This window comes from Haliotis asinina, chromosome 8 (genome assembly GCF_037392515.1).
Source record: "Haliotis asinina isolate JCU_RB_2024 chromosome 8, JCU_Hal_asi_v2, whole genome shotgun sequence".
Classification (NCBI taxonomy): Eukaryota; Metazoa; Mollusca; class Gastropoda; order Lepetellida; family Haliotidae; genus Haliotis; species Haliotis asinina.
Window position 1 is genome coordinate 16,154,851 of NC_090287.1, and position 16,034 is coordinate 16,170,884.

The window sequence follows — 16,034 nt, forward strand, 5'->3', positions numbered from 1 at the left end:
AAGGTGTTTCGAATTGAGGTGTAAACATGTGGTATGAACAAGAAATGAATGAACACACTGTATAGTTTATTGCCTTTCAAATTCTTCTCTCGTTCGGATTTATTTAGAAACGTTTTTCAAGTAACTATTTGGACATCAGAGCTACTATGTTGGATGACAATTACACTAGGTCAGAAAGCACACCCGGGTTTGCAAAGTTGCTGATAGGTAATTCAACATGATAACACAACAATATTCACATAGCGCCGAAAGTACCAAAGTCCTTTTCATCCTTCCAGATACTCAAAATTACACTACACTGGGAGGTAATACACATCAATCTTGAAAGTAATTTCTGATCACTGTTACTGTGGTAAATGATTAAAGCTGTCTGTGAATGTGACAACACTAACACTTGGAAAAGCAAGCTAATCTCCGATCCATGGGGTCGTCACGGGATAAACATACTCATTTCTGTGAGAATTTCATGTTACGAATCACAGGGCATACAAGTTGTAACATTTGTCAGCCAAATTATTATAATTTGTGAGCATTATTTTGCATGGAATCACAATTACATCAGTACAATCTGTATTAATTTTTATTGCTGTAATGAAAGTATAGGAACACATTGATTATATGTTGCTGTCAGGACCTTGCTCGTCTTTGCTGTGTTTTCCAGACGATTTGTTTCCTTTTCCGACGAATGTTCCATCCTGAAAACGAATTTAGAAAATGATAAAATTTGTCAGTATAAATCCGATTTGAAGAAGGCTGAATAGTAAAATTCATTTACATCAGAAGAATGTCTGCAGTTAAGCTTTTGACCAACGTATGGAGAAAACAATTTCAAGACAATCCTGGGGTAGTAAAACTATTATTATATTCGAATTTGTACGGGCGGTCGGGATTACAAAATGTCTAACTTCATATAGCTAAAATCAACCTATTTCGTTTGTTGCACCAAAATTTGAGCGACTGTCATACTCAGTGGCATCAAGAATTAGATACATACCTGGGTGACGGAGGCGTAAAGGGGATTGTTGAAACCATCATCAGTTGTGTCGAAGGTTGGTTGGATTTCCGCTGGCATCATCTCCATCGGCCGGACGTCATCGACCATCTGGAACAACGACCGTTAGCGATTAGGATTTCGTCAATACTGGTAGGCAGCGACAAACGTACACGAATCAAAGGATTGAAACTACCAATGTCGATCACTGCCCATGAGACACAACTCTGAGATTTGTCTCTGTAATGTCAACTTTAAAATATTACGAAATCCACTAGTTTCGCATGCTCATGTATCCCAGACCTCATGTAAAAACCCTGAGCCCCACTATCTCACTGATCTTGTAAACCCCCAAGACCCACCACACGTGAGAATCAAGACCATTCGCCGCAAAAAATATACCACAAGGACCACCTTCCACAGATGTGAAACCACGACATCCAGCTACCCATGGTACATGATTAACACCACCCATACCACCATGTAAACAGCACATCCCACAATATAAACAGTCCTCTCCACAATACAAACATCTATGCAAAATAATACAGCAATACAGCGCTTGACGGGTCGTGGCTAAAATGAAACTTTCGAAGGTGATGTATGAGGTGCAGGTATCACACTTGTGTTCAGGATCTCTATATGGAGACTGCTTTCAGCCTAATATCCTTTTGATAACGTTTATAGGAATTGTTTTACCAGATCCAAATGGCACCTGTCATGTATACTTCCTATTAGAACAGACCATATACGCAGATTTGGCATCACCAAACTGGAACGGAATTTGCACCACTTAGATAATCTCTGACTGTGGTACCTACCACACCCCCAATATCTCCATAAAGAGGGTTCCCAAACCCAGGGTCGGTCATCTCGATCTCGTAGCGGGGTCTGCTGACGTCACCCGGCACGCGTCGTCCACGTGGCAAGGAGCGTCTCACTCTGCTTGGGATGTCCATCACATCGTCCAGCATGTTGTTGGACCTCCTGGAAGCAATATTAAGTAAGCATTAGCGTGTGAATATTGTTTGACGCAATGAAAGTCCAGTCATACCAGGGCGGTTTGTTAACAACAGAGATCAGGGGGTCTTTCTACGAAGCAGCCTTTACTAAGGTTAACCTTAACTCCCATTCTTTAACATTGCACTAAGGTACCTTAGTGAATTACGATCACCTTAGTGCTTTGTGAAAGGAATCCCTGAGCAGGAACCCAGTAAGTGAGTGAAATGAGCCTTATACCGCTTTTAGCAATATTCCAGCAATATCACGGGTGGGGGACATGGGACATGGGCTTCACACATTCGGGTCATATGGGGACTCAAACCCGGGCCTTCGGCTCACGAGCGAGCGCATTAACCACTGGGCTACTCCATCGCTCCCTGGAACACAGTGATTGGACCTGAATTAGGTTGGTTTATTTTCAGACATAATATCTGTGTATAGTGGAAAATATAAGTGTTGAGTGTTGAGTTCCGTCGTCACTCATTCGATCTTTCTTTATGCACAAGAGAAACGTGAAGATCAGGGTTAAAACTGGTCTTCAGAACCAATGTTTGTCGTAAGATGTGATCGGTGGTGATGATCGCTGACGTGGTTGATACAGATCATGCTGTTGATCACTGGGTGGTCTGACCCAGGCGCGATTATTTACAGACCCAAACTACATAAGACGACGTCTAATAGGCTAACAATGTTATCCTCTTTCAGAGTTTAAGCAGTGCATGGGACAAGCTCTCGATGCCTACCTTCAAGTGAAACAGTATGACCATACATCTGACAATTCCCCCTTGACCTAAACAACAGTAATAAAACAAGAAGCATGCATGTTACCCAGTCCTCTTCCTGAAGAACAGCAGCCCAAACAAGGCTAGCACCAAGACCACAATGAGCGCTATAATTATCCCTGCAATGGACCCTCCTCCAAGTTGTCCGCCTGGCAACATAATACAAGCAAACATCATTGTATCATTTATGTTGGAATTTTGGCTTTCGGTATTTTAAATTGCTCTGAATATTTCTTTTAAAAACACCGCCTTTCTCATCCGTATGGTCAGTTTCGGAAGGAACGGGCAGGTAGAATTACTTTGGTTAAGAATAATATAACGGATAAAACTGATTAGTTGTCACCTATGTGAGTGCGAATGCTGTCAGGTGTTTTTTGTTTTGTTTGGTTGTTTTTTGTGGGGTTTCTTTGGAGGGGGGGGATTTGTATTTTTTTAAATTTGGGGGGGGGGGGGGGAGCAAAGGGTAAAAAAGACACTAGTTTTACCGTGTTACGTCTTGAATATATTTTATGATGAAATACTGACCTACAAAACGAGAACTACATTAGCAGTGTTAGCATCGATCAAGCTAGTACGTCCTCACGGTCATTACCCGTATGAGCATTCGGCCCGGAAGTTGGTTGAATCGCCCCCGAGGATTCCATCAGTTGGATGCCATCCAGGCGGTACTTGTGGCCCCCTGTCCGGGCATCTGGGGATAGAGAGTTTACGTCATGCTCTACCATACTCTAAAATATAATTAGGCTTTTAGTGATACCCGCGAGCACCTGTACGGTGCTGTCAAACCTACAAACATAATCAGTGGGAATCTAGGATTCAAAACACGACCACGGAGTAAGACTTCCTGTGGCACATGTGAGGGGCAAGGTCGTGTACAAAGGGCGTAAACGCTATAAACTTCATGAGATAGACAACAGTCTATCAGTGCCTTCGTTAACTTGGACACACGTGTATCCTTCAGGTGATAAACGGAACAGAAATCGATACTTTATTCCTCTCTGTAAACCTCTGCGATACTGTAATCCCCGTAATGGGTCATGATCTGGATGCGACATGAATTTATAGCTGCGCAGTTATACTATTATTTCCATGAAATAAGGGAGCTGCAGTTACAAGGCACGACAAAAATCTCAAAATCCATGAAAGACGTTAACAGGTGGGACATTACAAGACTTCCTGTGGCACAAGGTCAAGGGTATGTACTGAAGGCGTAAAGACTGGCGCCTTACATATCAAAGACCAACTTCCACAAAGCAATCGTTGTACTACAATCATGATAACTCCACTACTTTAATAATTATATACTTTCCACGGCCGTTGTGCTACGATCTATGTAAGAAATGGTCCCCTTAGCAGACCTACCTGCATCCATGTCCGACTTAATGGTTTCTGCAACTGGGATGCTTGTATCCCCGTTATCACCAGTGAGAACTGCCTGAATGAAGCCCATCCCCGTCTTCGACACGATAAGCTTCACTGTGGCGTTATCATTCTGTGATATACATTTACTGGATTATGTCCCAAATCATCACAGAATCAACAATATATATATATATTGATTACAAACACTAACAATACGGGGAAAATGTTCAATACAATTTGCATAAATGTGCCACACTCAAAAGTAATTATGTCATGTCATTGTTTTCTCTGCGGAATATCACGGTACCAAAAGACAAAGACTCTGTATATTTACTGTCCGGACCTATCTTAAGCTCTCGGTGCTAATCCTTAATTCGTTTTTCGAGTCACACAATAGCTTTTCGGTATGTATTCCTCCGGACTTAATGGTTAATACATTGTACCTGTAACATACATAGCTGCAATATGTTGTTTTAAGGGAAAAAGCATACCAAAAAGCAGTCCGGCCAACCCTACATGTGGGTACACACATATATCTTTATGGCCTATTAAATTTCCTCATGATCCACTACAAGTCAGTCGGCCGGTCTCGATCAGTGCCGGCCATATATGAATTCTGGCGTATTATGGAGAGACGAGCAACTCCAGGCTCATTAGTGTGCCGCCTTACACCGAGTAGAGTACTGGCAAAGAGACAGGTTAGAATTGATCCTCAGAAACCCATGTTTGTCGTAAGAAGCGACTAACGGGATAGGGTGATCAGGCTAGCTGACTTGGTTGCACATATTATCTTGTCCCAGGTATGTACTTCGATGCTCATGTTGTTGATCACTGGATCGTCTGGTCCAGACTTGATCATGTACAGACCGCCGCCATATGGCTGGAATATTGGTGACCACGGCGTTAAGTGATAAGCAAATACACCGAGTAGATACCTAAGCTGTCCGTCTCTGCCTCGGTGGACTCGTTTTAGAACATGATCCATATGTTTACCTTCATTAGCATACAAGCACCTGCTCCACCAGAAACCTACCCGGGCAGATATGAACTGCTGCAAGATGGTCTTGAATGTTGCAATTCTGAATCCAGTTCCTGCCGTCCCATTGAACATGGCGCCTTCAAGCACAAAAGTGTCATCCGATTTATAACGGCGAATTGAAATTAGATTGATATAAAAATAGTACTTACAATGAAAATGACCGAAACAGCATGACAGGTCTTGAGGCTATTCCTAACACGGGATGTGCAATACTAAGTATGTAATTCCTTATATTGATAGGTAGTACTGAAGGGAGCCCGAGCTACTACTAACAAACCACAAACATCACAGCAGGAACCCGAGCTACTAGCTGCCCGAACTAACTCACCACAAACATCACAACAGGAACCCGAGCTACTAGCTGCCCGAACTAACTCACCACACACATCACAACAGGAGCCCGAGCTACTAGCTGTCCGAACTAACTCACCACAAACATCACAACAGGAGCCTGAGCTACAAGCTGCCCGAACTAACTCACCACAAACATCACAGCAGGAACCCGAGCTACTAGCTGCCCGAACTAACTCACCACAAACATCACAGCAGGAACCCGAGCTACTAGCTGCCCGAACTAACTCACCACAAACATCACAACAGGAGCCTGAGCTACTAGCTGCCCGAACTAACTCACCACAAACATCACAGCAGGAGCCCGAGCTACTAGCTGCCAAACTAACTCACCACTAACATCACAACAGGAACCCGAGCTACTAGCTGCCCGAACTAACTCACCACAAACATCACAGCAGGAACCCGAGCTACTAGCTGCCCAAACTAACTCACCACAAACATCACAACAGGAACCCGAGCTACTAGCTGCCCGAACTAACTCACCACAAACATCACAACAGGAACTCGAGCTACTAGCTGCCCGAACTAACTCACCACAAACATCACAGCAGGAACCCATAGGTCGGAATGGGATCCGACACTGAGCTCGTGGGCATTTCTGACTAAACACGGAGCATATCTTCTTGAAGATCTGAAATGTTACAAGAAATCATTTGTAAACAATGAAATGAAAACAGGCACCTGTTGTATCTGTATGGCTAGAAAAGACCTATAGGCATTGTCTCCCGGTGAAAAGACTCAGACACTTCATTGTTGCATCATGGCAAGAAAATTTTAGTGTCATTGTGGCCTGATGACAAGACACATTTTGTGCCTAATGACAAAACACGCCAACCTGCAAACCCATTATCCATACAACAACAGGCATGTATTTCAGTACCATCCCGCATGGCAATACACATCCACTGCTATTGTCTACGTATGACATGGCAGTGAAGACTACCGTTATCCATATGACAGTAACGCACATACTTATCCACCATCCACATGACAAAACAACCAATGACCATTAACCAGAACATCTCAAGATGTCTTTACGCTTTACTTCCCCAGTGGATTGCAGTCAGCCTGAAAACCAAAGGATAGTTTCTCATCCCCTACCCTGAGAGGTTCAACACTAGGTATCATGTCTCACCTCTCCTTGGTCGTTGCCGCACGTGCATCCGGTGGGGTCGTTACATTTCTGTCTGGAGACAGTGACACTAGACCGCGTACCCCCAGTGCCTTTGGGTGGCGGGAAGATTCGCTGCCCGTCGGGAGACTGTATGTAGTTGGTGAACGTCGTGGTGGTGTACGACTGCAAAACGATACAGAAACGTGCAGTTAAGACTTGAGTGATCAGAGGTATTTTGACATAAAGATGACACTTACGATTTTTCATGAGTTTCCGCTAGCCCTGAAGTTTCGGGACGTCAAATAAGAAAAAAGCCCGTAAATCAGCTTTCCCGAAAAAAGCTAAATAAAAATACCTTTGCAAACTAAAATAATTTCAAGTCAGCTTGATCTTTCTTGGGGTATTTTTATTAGAAAATCGTTTCCGAAGCATAGTGACTCGAACTAATTCATACACTGCGTGTGTGCGTACGTGGCCGCAGACTTTAAAAGTACCTCCCCAGTGCAAGGGACTCGCGAAGAGATAAATCTGAAAGGCATGTCTACCCGCGTCAGCTGGTATCCCATTCTTAGCTAAATGAGGGGAGTTGACCTGTACAGTAAATTCTAACTATGTAATGTGAGTAACAAATTGACAGTCTTTTGAATTTGGTGCTACGACATTTTCTGTCTCTTTTTTTAAAACAACGTAATGAAGATACAGGTTTTCAAAATAAAACTCATTTGTACTGTGTACTTCAAAGTGTATGTATTCAGGCTTGATGTCGTCACTATATGGCTGGAATAACGCCCATGTGACCTAAAGTCAAACTCAACTCATCTCAACTTTCTGTATGGATATATTAGGCATTGTCTGCTTCGGCTAGCCTTCGTCGAGGTGTTACTGGTATACTCCTGTACGGTGTAAAGCCTCATGCTCAATGTATTTATGACATGGCAACAGGGGAGATCAGCACTTAGGGATTTCCGCCGAAGTTGATATAACCGAAATACTGTCAAAATGGGGTTTCGTTTTACCAAACAAAACAAAGAAACACGCTTACCCTGCCAGACAGTTTCAGCGACTTGACGTTGATATCGAGACCAGTGTCGAGGTCGACGTAGAAAGCCTCGTCCCGGGGGAAGACGGCGTCGTCGGTGGCGCAGGGCACCCTCTCCGAGTCAAGCAGTGGCATGGAGCTGCAGGGTCCATTCTCAGTGTCCGTCGGGCACCAGTTGTCGGGGTTCACCCACTTGTGGGGTGCAGATACAACGTATTCCACATCTGATAGGAACAACGTGATAATGGTCAGTCATATGTACGTCACACATGCAAATATACCAAGGTTGTGTTCCACAAAACGATATCAATGTTCATGTTAAGCAAGGTTAGAACAAGTATGGGAGTTTCGATTGACTTAAAGCCACCATTGTTGTTTTTTGGAATTGATGGCTGCAATTCATATGCATAAATCCTTTAGTAGGACTTTCATGCCTTTGCGCAAATGGCTCCTGGGTCAGTTCATTGAAGCGGTTTCAAACCTACTGCACGCAAGGTTCTCTTCCACAAATAGGTCCGCACAACGACTGGATGTAATGTACACTGTAGCATGGGGGTTGGAGTGGCTCGATGGTAATGTCTCCGTGGCTCGGTTCCACAGATTGGTTCGACCACTGTGTCACTGTGTTAACCTGTGTTCAAGGATGACAGTTGGGCTATCATCGCTTTGTGCAAATGGGAACTTGGTCAGTTCAGTTAAGCGGTCTCCGAGCTACTGTCGTAAATATATGGAACAGGTGTTGTTTAACGCAGTTATGCCACCTATATGGCGTCTGTCAATAACCGAGTCTGGACCAGACAATCCAGTGATCAACAATATGATACGATGACATGTGTCAACCAAGTCAGCGAGCCTGACCACCCAATCCCGAAAGTCGCCTCTTACGACAGGCATAGGTTGCCGATGAGAAATTCTTACAGCGGTCCTTTGTGACAGTATAGTCGTAGTTTTGATATTGTTTGATGGAACAGGGTCCAGGCTAGGTTTAAAAGATCTTCAACCCAAGCGTTTTATGAAAATCGAGCACAGTGTAAAGAACTGTTTTAATAGGTGACCCCTCTCCTTAAGGGGCATGTATTCCCGTTTAAACTTTTGATATTTTTCTCGCATTGGATGTAAGAGATTTATTTAACTGAAACACTCATCTTCATCAAGTCAAATGCTCTCTTACACTGTCACGACCAGAGAAAAATAGGCAACCCATGCTAGCTGGTTCTTAAAGACGACAAGCTGCAACCGGGTTATCAATGACACCGCTGACGTACATCATCGCTTCCTCAACAGCCTAGTTCGATGCTTATGTCAATCACTGGATTAACTGGCTCAGTCTGGATCATCTACACACCACCATAATATAACTGGAAGACTGCTGAGGGCGAAGTTCACCAACAAACATAACCTGTTACACTGAAACCTATGCTTCGGGTGTATGTAACATTGTGCTTTGTAAACTGATACACGCTGTCGGTTGCGGGAAGAACGTCTTTACACAGTGGTCAACAATCGTGTGCACGTTCAAGTATGTGAATAACACATTAAGTTGTCGAAGGTCATGAAAGTCATGGAATATGTTATGAAACATGAAAGTCACGCCATATGTGGGCGTTACTGAGGTAGGATTTATGCAGATAAATTACAGCCGTCATTCAATACGTGTGTTGGAAGCTAATGCGTTGTAGATACGTATGTCAGCTGGTACGGCGTGGCTTTGAAATATACCTCGTAACATTAAGAGCACGGGTCAAACTCCATGCGTCTCTAGGCTGTTTGTCTGTACAGTGAGGCCCTTATGCATTACATTGGTGACACAAATATCACGGTGTCATGTCTGCGAATCTTAAAATAAATATATTACATAAGCAGTCTCTCTAACATGAGAATCCACTCAGCCACAGGTCCCACCAAGCTAGATTTTTCGTAAAAGTCCGACAGGTTGCAAAGCTTAATATTGAAACTTTTTTAAGGAGCAATCACGTGTAATTGTTTGATCGGCATTCTACATGTTAGTGAGTCAGAAATGAAGCATACAAGTTTACGGGTGACAACTTCTTGTTTATTGCGTTAGGCGAAGCTTCGATGTAGATGCTTGCTTCATTATTAAGTTAAAAGTGACGACATGTTTAAGCCCGGGCTCTTTTTTAAAAATATTACTTACGTCCCTGGCTCCGCACAATCTCTGACATGAGATTCTCCACACATCCTCCACACTCAGTCTCTGATATATAACATGAGACTTACTCTATCAAGGATTCCCACACATTCTATATCACATGCAAATCAACTCAGTAGCTCCTCCACACACCCAGTCTCTGATATATAACATGAGACTTACTCTGTCAAGGATTCCCACACATTCTATATGACATGAGATTCTCCACACATCCTCCTCACTCAGTCTCTGATATATAACATGAGACTTACTCTGTCAAGGATTCCCACATATTCTATATGACATGAGATTCTCCACACATCCTCCTCACTCAATCTCTGATATATAACATGAGACTTACTCTATCAAGGATTCCCACACATTCTATATCACATGCAAATCAACTCAGTAGCTCCTCCACACACCCAGTCTCTGATATATAACATGAGACTTACTCTGTCAAGGATTCCCACACATTCTATATGACATGAGATTCTCCACACATCCTCCTCACTCAGTCTCTGATATATAACATGAGACTTACTCTGTCAAGGATTCCCACACATTCAATATGACATGAGAATCAACTCAGTAGCTCCTCCACACACTCAGTCTCTGATATATAACATGAGACTCATTCTGTCAGCGATTCCCACACATTCTATATGACATGTGATTCAACTCAGTCGCTTCTCCACACACTCAGTCTCTGATATATAACATGAGACTCACTCTGTCAAGGATTCCCACACATTCTATATGACATGTGATTCAACTCAGTCGCTTCTCCACACACTCAGTCTCTGATATATAACATGAGACTCATTCTGTCAAGGATTCCCACACATTCAATATGACATGAGAATCAACTCAGTAGCTCCTCCACACACTCAGTCTCTGATATATAACATGAGACTCATTCTGTCAGCGATTCCCACACATTCTATATGACATGTGATTCAACTCAGTCGCTTCTCCACACGCTCAGTCTCTGATATATAACATGAGACTCACTCTGTCAAGGATTCCCACACATTCTATATGACATGTGATTCAACTCAGTCGCTTCTCCGCACACTCAGTCTTTGATGTATAACATGAGACTCACTCTGCCAAGGATTCCCACACATTCTACAGGACTTGAGAATCCACCCCACCTCAGTCATCATATTCACCTACCTCCGTCAAACGGTGCACAATTCGGGTCTGAAGCACTCGTAAAGGCAAGGATGGAATTTTTCCCGAAAATCACCTCACCATTATCTGGAAGAATCTGAAAATACGATATTACATGAACATTTCGCTTTAATCAATCAAGCAGATCTAACTCATCTACGGAACATCGATTTTAACAATGATGGCATCAAGTGCATACTTCCCAGACAGCTGGCGAGTCACCCCTCCACGGCATTCGTAACTACTCGGGTCATTCCGGAAAGGAATACGGTTACGGAAAGAGGCGAGTAGTTACGATTGCCCTCCACGGCAGACCGTCGTACTCTTGGCACGAATGTACATTCTCATGGTTTGTATGACGTCATGGCAAGATAGCGTCATAAAGTGAGGGACTTTAGTTTTACGCCTCACTGAGCAACATTCCGGCTATATGGCGGTGGTTTGTAAATAATCGAGTCTAGACCAGACAATCCAGTCATCTTTTGTCATAAAGGGGTGACGACTGTTATATTTCGGTTACAACGTTTTACTCTCCCGTATTCATACCTGACTATCCAGAGGGTAAAATCAATTTGCAGAGTTGGGGCAGCAGTATCAGTTACTCTAATTGTTTCGTTATTTCTGTCATGCCATAGTAAGATTAAAGGGCTTCAAATATGCTATTGGTGAGAATATTGTTTTATGTTTTGGAGTTAAATGTTGTTACACGTACCAGTTCTTTCAGCGTCGTATTTGTCTGCACATACACCACAGGACTTTCATCGGGAATCAGCACGACGTCATTTCCGCAAGGTGCGCGCCCAGCGTTCCAGTTGTTTGGGCTGTTGAAGTTGGTACTTTGCAGCCATCTTTTATACACACCCAAGGCTGGCACTGGGTGAAAGAAAAACGAATCAAACTGACCCCCCTTATCACGCATACAAAGGGATTGTCACTAAAAAAAATAATATTTTAGGAGTGTGCAGGGATGGTACGTCTAAAGCCATGATTCGACCCGGGTTCGATTCCCATTGGTACAATGGGTACAATGTACATTAGTGCTATGTGTGAAACCCATTTCTGGCGTCCCTTGTCGTTTTATTGCTGAAAGCGGCGTAAAACTAAAGTCATTCCATAACACAATGTTTGGGGTTTTTTAAATAAAGAGAACAGTATGAAAGAACATTGACTGTTTAGTTTGGCTATGGCCTATGATAATGATTATCAGTATTCCCGGAGTTTCGCAATCGTCTAGAGATTCATTCCTCAGTTTGAAATTCCATATTTCCCATGTTTATTTCTAGATAAATCAGTTTAAAGATTCATAGTTCAGTTTGTACCATATATGAAAATATATAGCCGGATTTATTGATAGATATATCAATATAGAGGCACATTTGTCAGCTTGGTACGAAATGCCGTATATCCTGCATTGAAACATATCACTATGTAGAATAAATTCTATATAAATTTAAGGTTATTCTCCATTTTCCCTCATTTTCCATCATATTTGAAATTGAAAAACATATTTCTCTATGCATGTGTATCGTTCAGTTTGGACCATAAGAGAAGTATAGTTTATAAGGATTTCTCTTTCAGTCAACGTTGTCACTTTCAAAGTTACATTGAGATTTCGAGAATATTTATTAATATGAAAAGAGTGTAATTAAGATTATCAATGAAAAGCCGATTAAATTAAAAGATTTGAATTGAAAGGAGTTATAATGTGAAAATTTACGATGTATTTTGACCATTAATTCTACACGAGTATTTCTGAATTAAAAGGTTCCAGGAACTGCATCAGATTTAAGTATATAGGTTGTGCAAGCTGGGCGCTCGGCCAAACGGCATGAGTGATACGTGGTTATAATACACCATATACAGCAAGAATCACCAATCACCCCGACAGCAATGGAGAAATGATAGGATGTGATTGTATAATGGAAAAAAATGTTTAATAAAATTATTTGGATTTATAAGCCTGACAACAAATCAAATAATTGTAAGAATATACGTTTGAGTCACTGTTTGTTTTCATTTTCGTTTGGTTAATTAACGTCACACTTAGCAAGATTCCAGCGGTTTGACGTCTTGTATCTGGATCACACAATCCAATGATTTGTATTTGTTAAAACCGATGAAATCGTCGGGAGACCCGAGTTAACGAGTTAGACAAAACCGCCCATTCCATCTACCATATGACATTTACCACTGCACATGAAACATACTATCTTGAACACTTCAATGGCGTTTGGTCCTTTTCCAAACATCTCTGTCAATTGTTTTTAAGAAACACATAAAAGAAAAATAGTAAAATACCTGTCAGTTGTAAAAGGAGAAAAACCACCAACACAGTCTCCATCCTTGACCTGCTGATCTGTGACTGACAGATGTCTATTTCACCCTTAGAAGGGGGCGTATACTGGAGCTGATAAGGCTCATCCTGGTGACGGCATCTCTGAAGGTAATGTGATACATGTCTATATCACTTGTATATACACACACGGGTTCGGGACGCATGCCGACACATGATCTGAGCTTAAGGGGTTCATGACTATAAGACACCAGTCAAGTCAGGTACACACGCAAGTCGGGGATATATTCTGCTATATGACATGAGTTCATGTCATAGGGAGACAATCAATCACAACTGTGTAGTCGAACATAGCAGTGTACTGCACGTGTTGAAATTGCAGTGAATTGGTTTCGTTTGGCTTGTTGTTTAACGCCGCACGCAGCAATATTCTAGCTATATAGCGACGGTCTGTAGATAATCGAGTCAGGACCAGACAATCCAGTGATCAAACTGTGCAGTTGGGATACGATGACATGTGTCAGCCAAGTCAGCGAGTCTAACCACCCGATCCCGTTAGTCTTCTCTCACGACAAGCATGGTTTACAAAAGGCCAATTCTAAACCAGATCTTCATGGGTCTCCGCAGTGAAGCAAGAAAGTGGCATTTTTTATGAACAAGTTGTCTTTATTTCATTGATATTATCGAAGGTGTAAATATATTAGAAATTATCCAGCTTCAAGGATGACAACTTCTGATTATTGGATTTAGGGAGATTCGGTAACAAGCTGGTATTGCCATTTGGGTGTACGGGACGTTGGTATGTAGACACTTGAAAATGAAACCTGTACAATAATTAGGACATTTTCTAATACGAATAATTATATGTGCATTCCAAATTTAATGTGATTGATACCATGATGAAACTTAGCATGGTGATAATCACATGTATGTTGTCTTGACATACTGTCAATACTGATTGTCCTGTCACGGTACATGTGTGTCCAGGAGGTTGTGTGGGTGGTGGTGGATTCTACGGGTTCTGTCTTGTGTAAATCGACTCCATAATTCCAATAGTGCGATGACTGTCTGTGCAAATGTGTGAGACGTGGAATGACGTTGATGTCACTCGAGATGATCCAACAGAAACTCTATCGGTTCAGACCTGGCACCACCTTGGTGATCATTTCATGAATGTAGAAACAGTGACACGATCTGAATCTGGTCTGGTCATAATGAGGAATGAAGAAGACGACATTATTAAATGATGTGTACCATGCAAAGATCTAAATTTAATTGCAACTTTATCACAGAGGATTATTTGGATTACTAAGAACTATTACGAGAGGAACGTTTTCTTTAAATGCTAAACATGCATTAAGTTCCTCTAAGCTATTTATGGATAATATTTATATGAGCAGTTTGCTTGTACTATACCGTCCATAACGTGCAAGCCTCAATTTAGTAATATTTAATGATATCCAAAAAAACAGACTTACATATAACATGGTACTTGACACTTGCGTGACGTGAGAATCGATCTCCGCAAGTGTGGTGCCATGTCATACATCAAGTGAGAACGACCACCTGATCCACTTAGTTGCCTATAGTTATAACATGAGTTGCTGAAGACTAGTTCTAACCAATATGGTTTACAGGTGCAACATATTTGGGACCCTTTGAGAATGATTAACGAATATATGTCCTGGTCAGTTTCATGCTCTTGGTTATCAGTGATCGACAATGCTATCATGGACAACTAACATTGACTGGATTCATCGTACAAACGTTGGTCCGCCATAAAGCTGGAACGTTAGACAAACTGGTGCTGGTGTAGACGTTGGCAGGCGTATTAGATTCATCGGAAACAGAGTTATAGAACCTTGTATTCGTAAATACATATGCAAATAATTCCTTTTAAACTGCATAGGCGGATCCAGAGGTAGGTGTTAAATGTCCATTGAAACTCGGGGTGAAAATACAGTGCGCGAGCACACACACGAACACACACACGAACACACACACGCCTTTCCTCAATAGTGTGCATAAAGCAATGTGAATGCTGTGATAATCGTGATTGCCAAACTTTAACATGGATTTAGCGCAGTAGTGCAAGTGGACCGAGTTATATTCAGATCCCCAATCACAGCGCCCATGCTTCTTGTTGGGTAGTTAGACTAACCGATGGTCCTTAAAATATGCATAATTAAGTGCTGGGCCAAAGGAAAATATCCTCGGTAATTTCCTGGAGATTATCAACAAGATACTCCCTAGAGATTATCGAGGATGAAGGGAAAATAACACACCACTGAGTGGTGTAACTTAATCCTGGGTTAAGCTAGTCTGTGTCACAGACCCTAATGTCAGATTTCAGGTCCTGAATCTCTCATCTAACAGTGTCTCCTTTCCAGTTTAAATGGTCTTATTCGACAAAATTATACATATTCAGAGACTAAGCGTTACCATAGGTTGCAAGAAGATTGGTTTAACACCGCTTTTAACTGGGTTCGAGCTACACCAGGGTGTATCAGTGGGAGGAAAGCCCTAAGAGATGCACAAATGCGACATTGTAACTTTGGTGCAACCCCCATGCTCTGCATGAGATGAATGCATTTACCTTTCATCGCCCAGAGGTATGTCTCCGTATGTCATCGGGAATAGCAAACCAAGGATATTGTCTCCTTTATTAATGCATGGAATATGAAAGAAAAAGAATTTTGAACATGTCTAAACATTGATTACAGAACAGTCTCG

At 42.1% G+C, this 16,034-nt stretch overlaps 1 protein-coding gene across 1 annotated transcript; it reads right to left on the bottom strand.

Moving 5' to 3' along the window:
* Positions 1-49: 49 nt before the first annotated feature.
* LOC137294005 (protein amnionless-like) lies at positions 50-13,411 on the bottom strand. The gene is made up of 13 exons (XM_067824918.1): positions 13,307-13,411; positions 11,721-11,881; positions 11,012-11,105; positions 7,687-7,907; positions 6,666-6,827; positions 6,065-6,161; positions 5,171-5,253; positions 4,138-4,267; positions 3,368-3,466; positions 2,822-2,924; positions 1,813-1,978; positions 995-1,102; positions 50-695 (listed from the first exon to the last, which is right to left on the bottom strand). Exons 1-13 carry the CDS (start codon positions 13,347-13,349, stop codon positions 615-617), a joined length of 1,548 nt encoding a protein of 515 aa, XP_067681019.1. The 5' UTR covers positions 13,350-13,411; the 3' UTR covers positions 50-614.
* Positions 13,412-16,034: the final 2,623 nt, after the last annotated feature.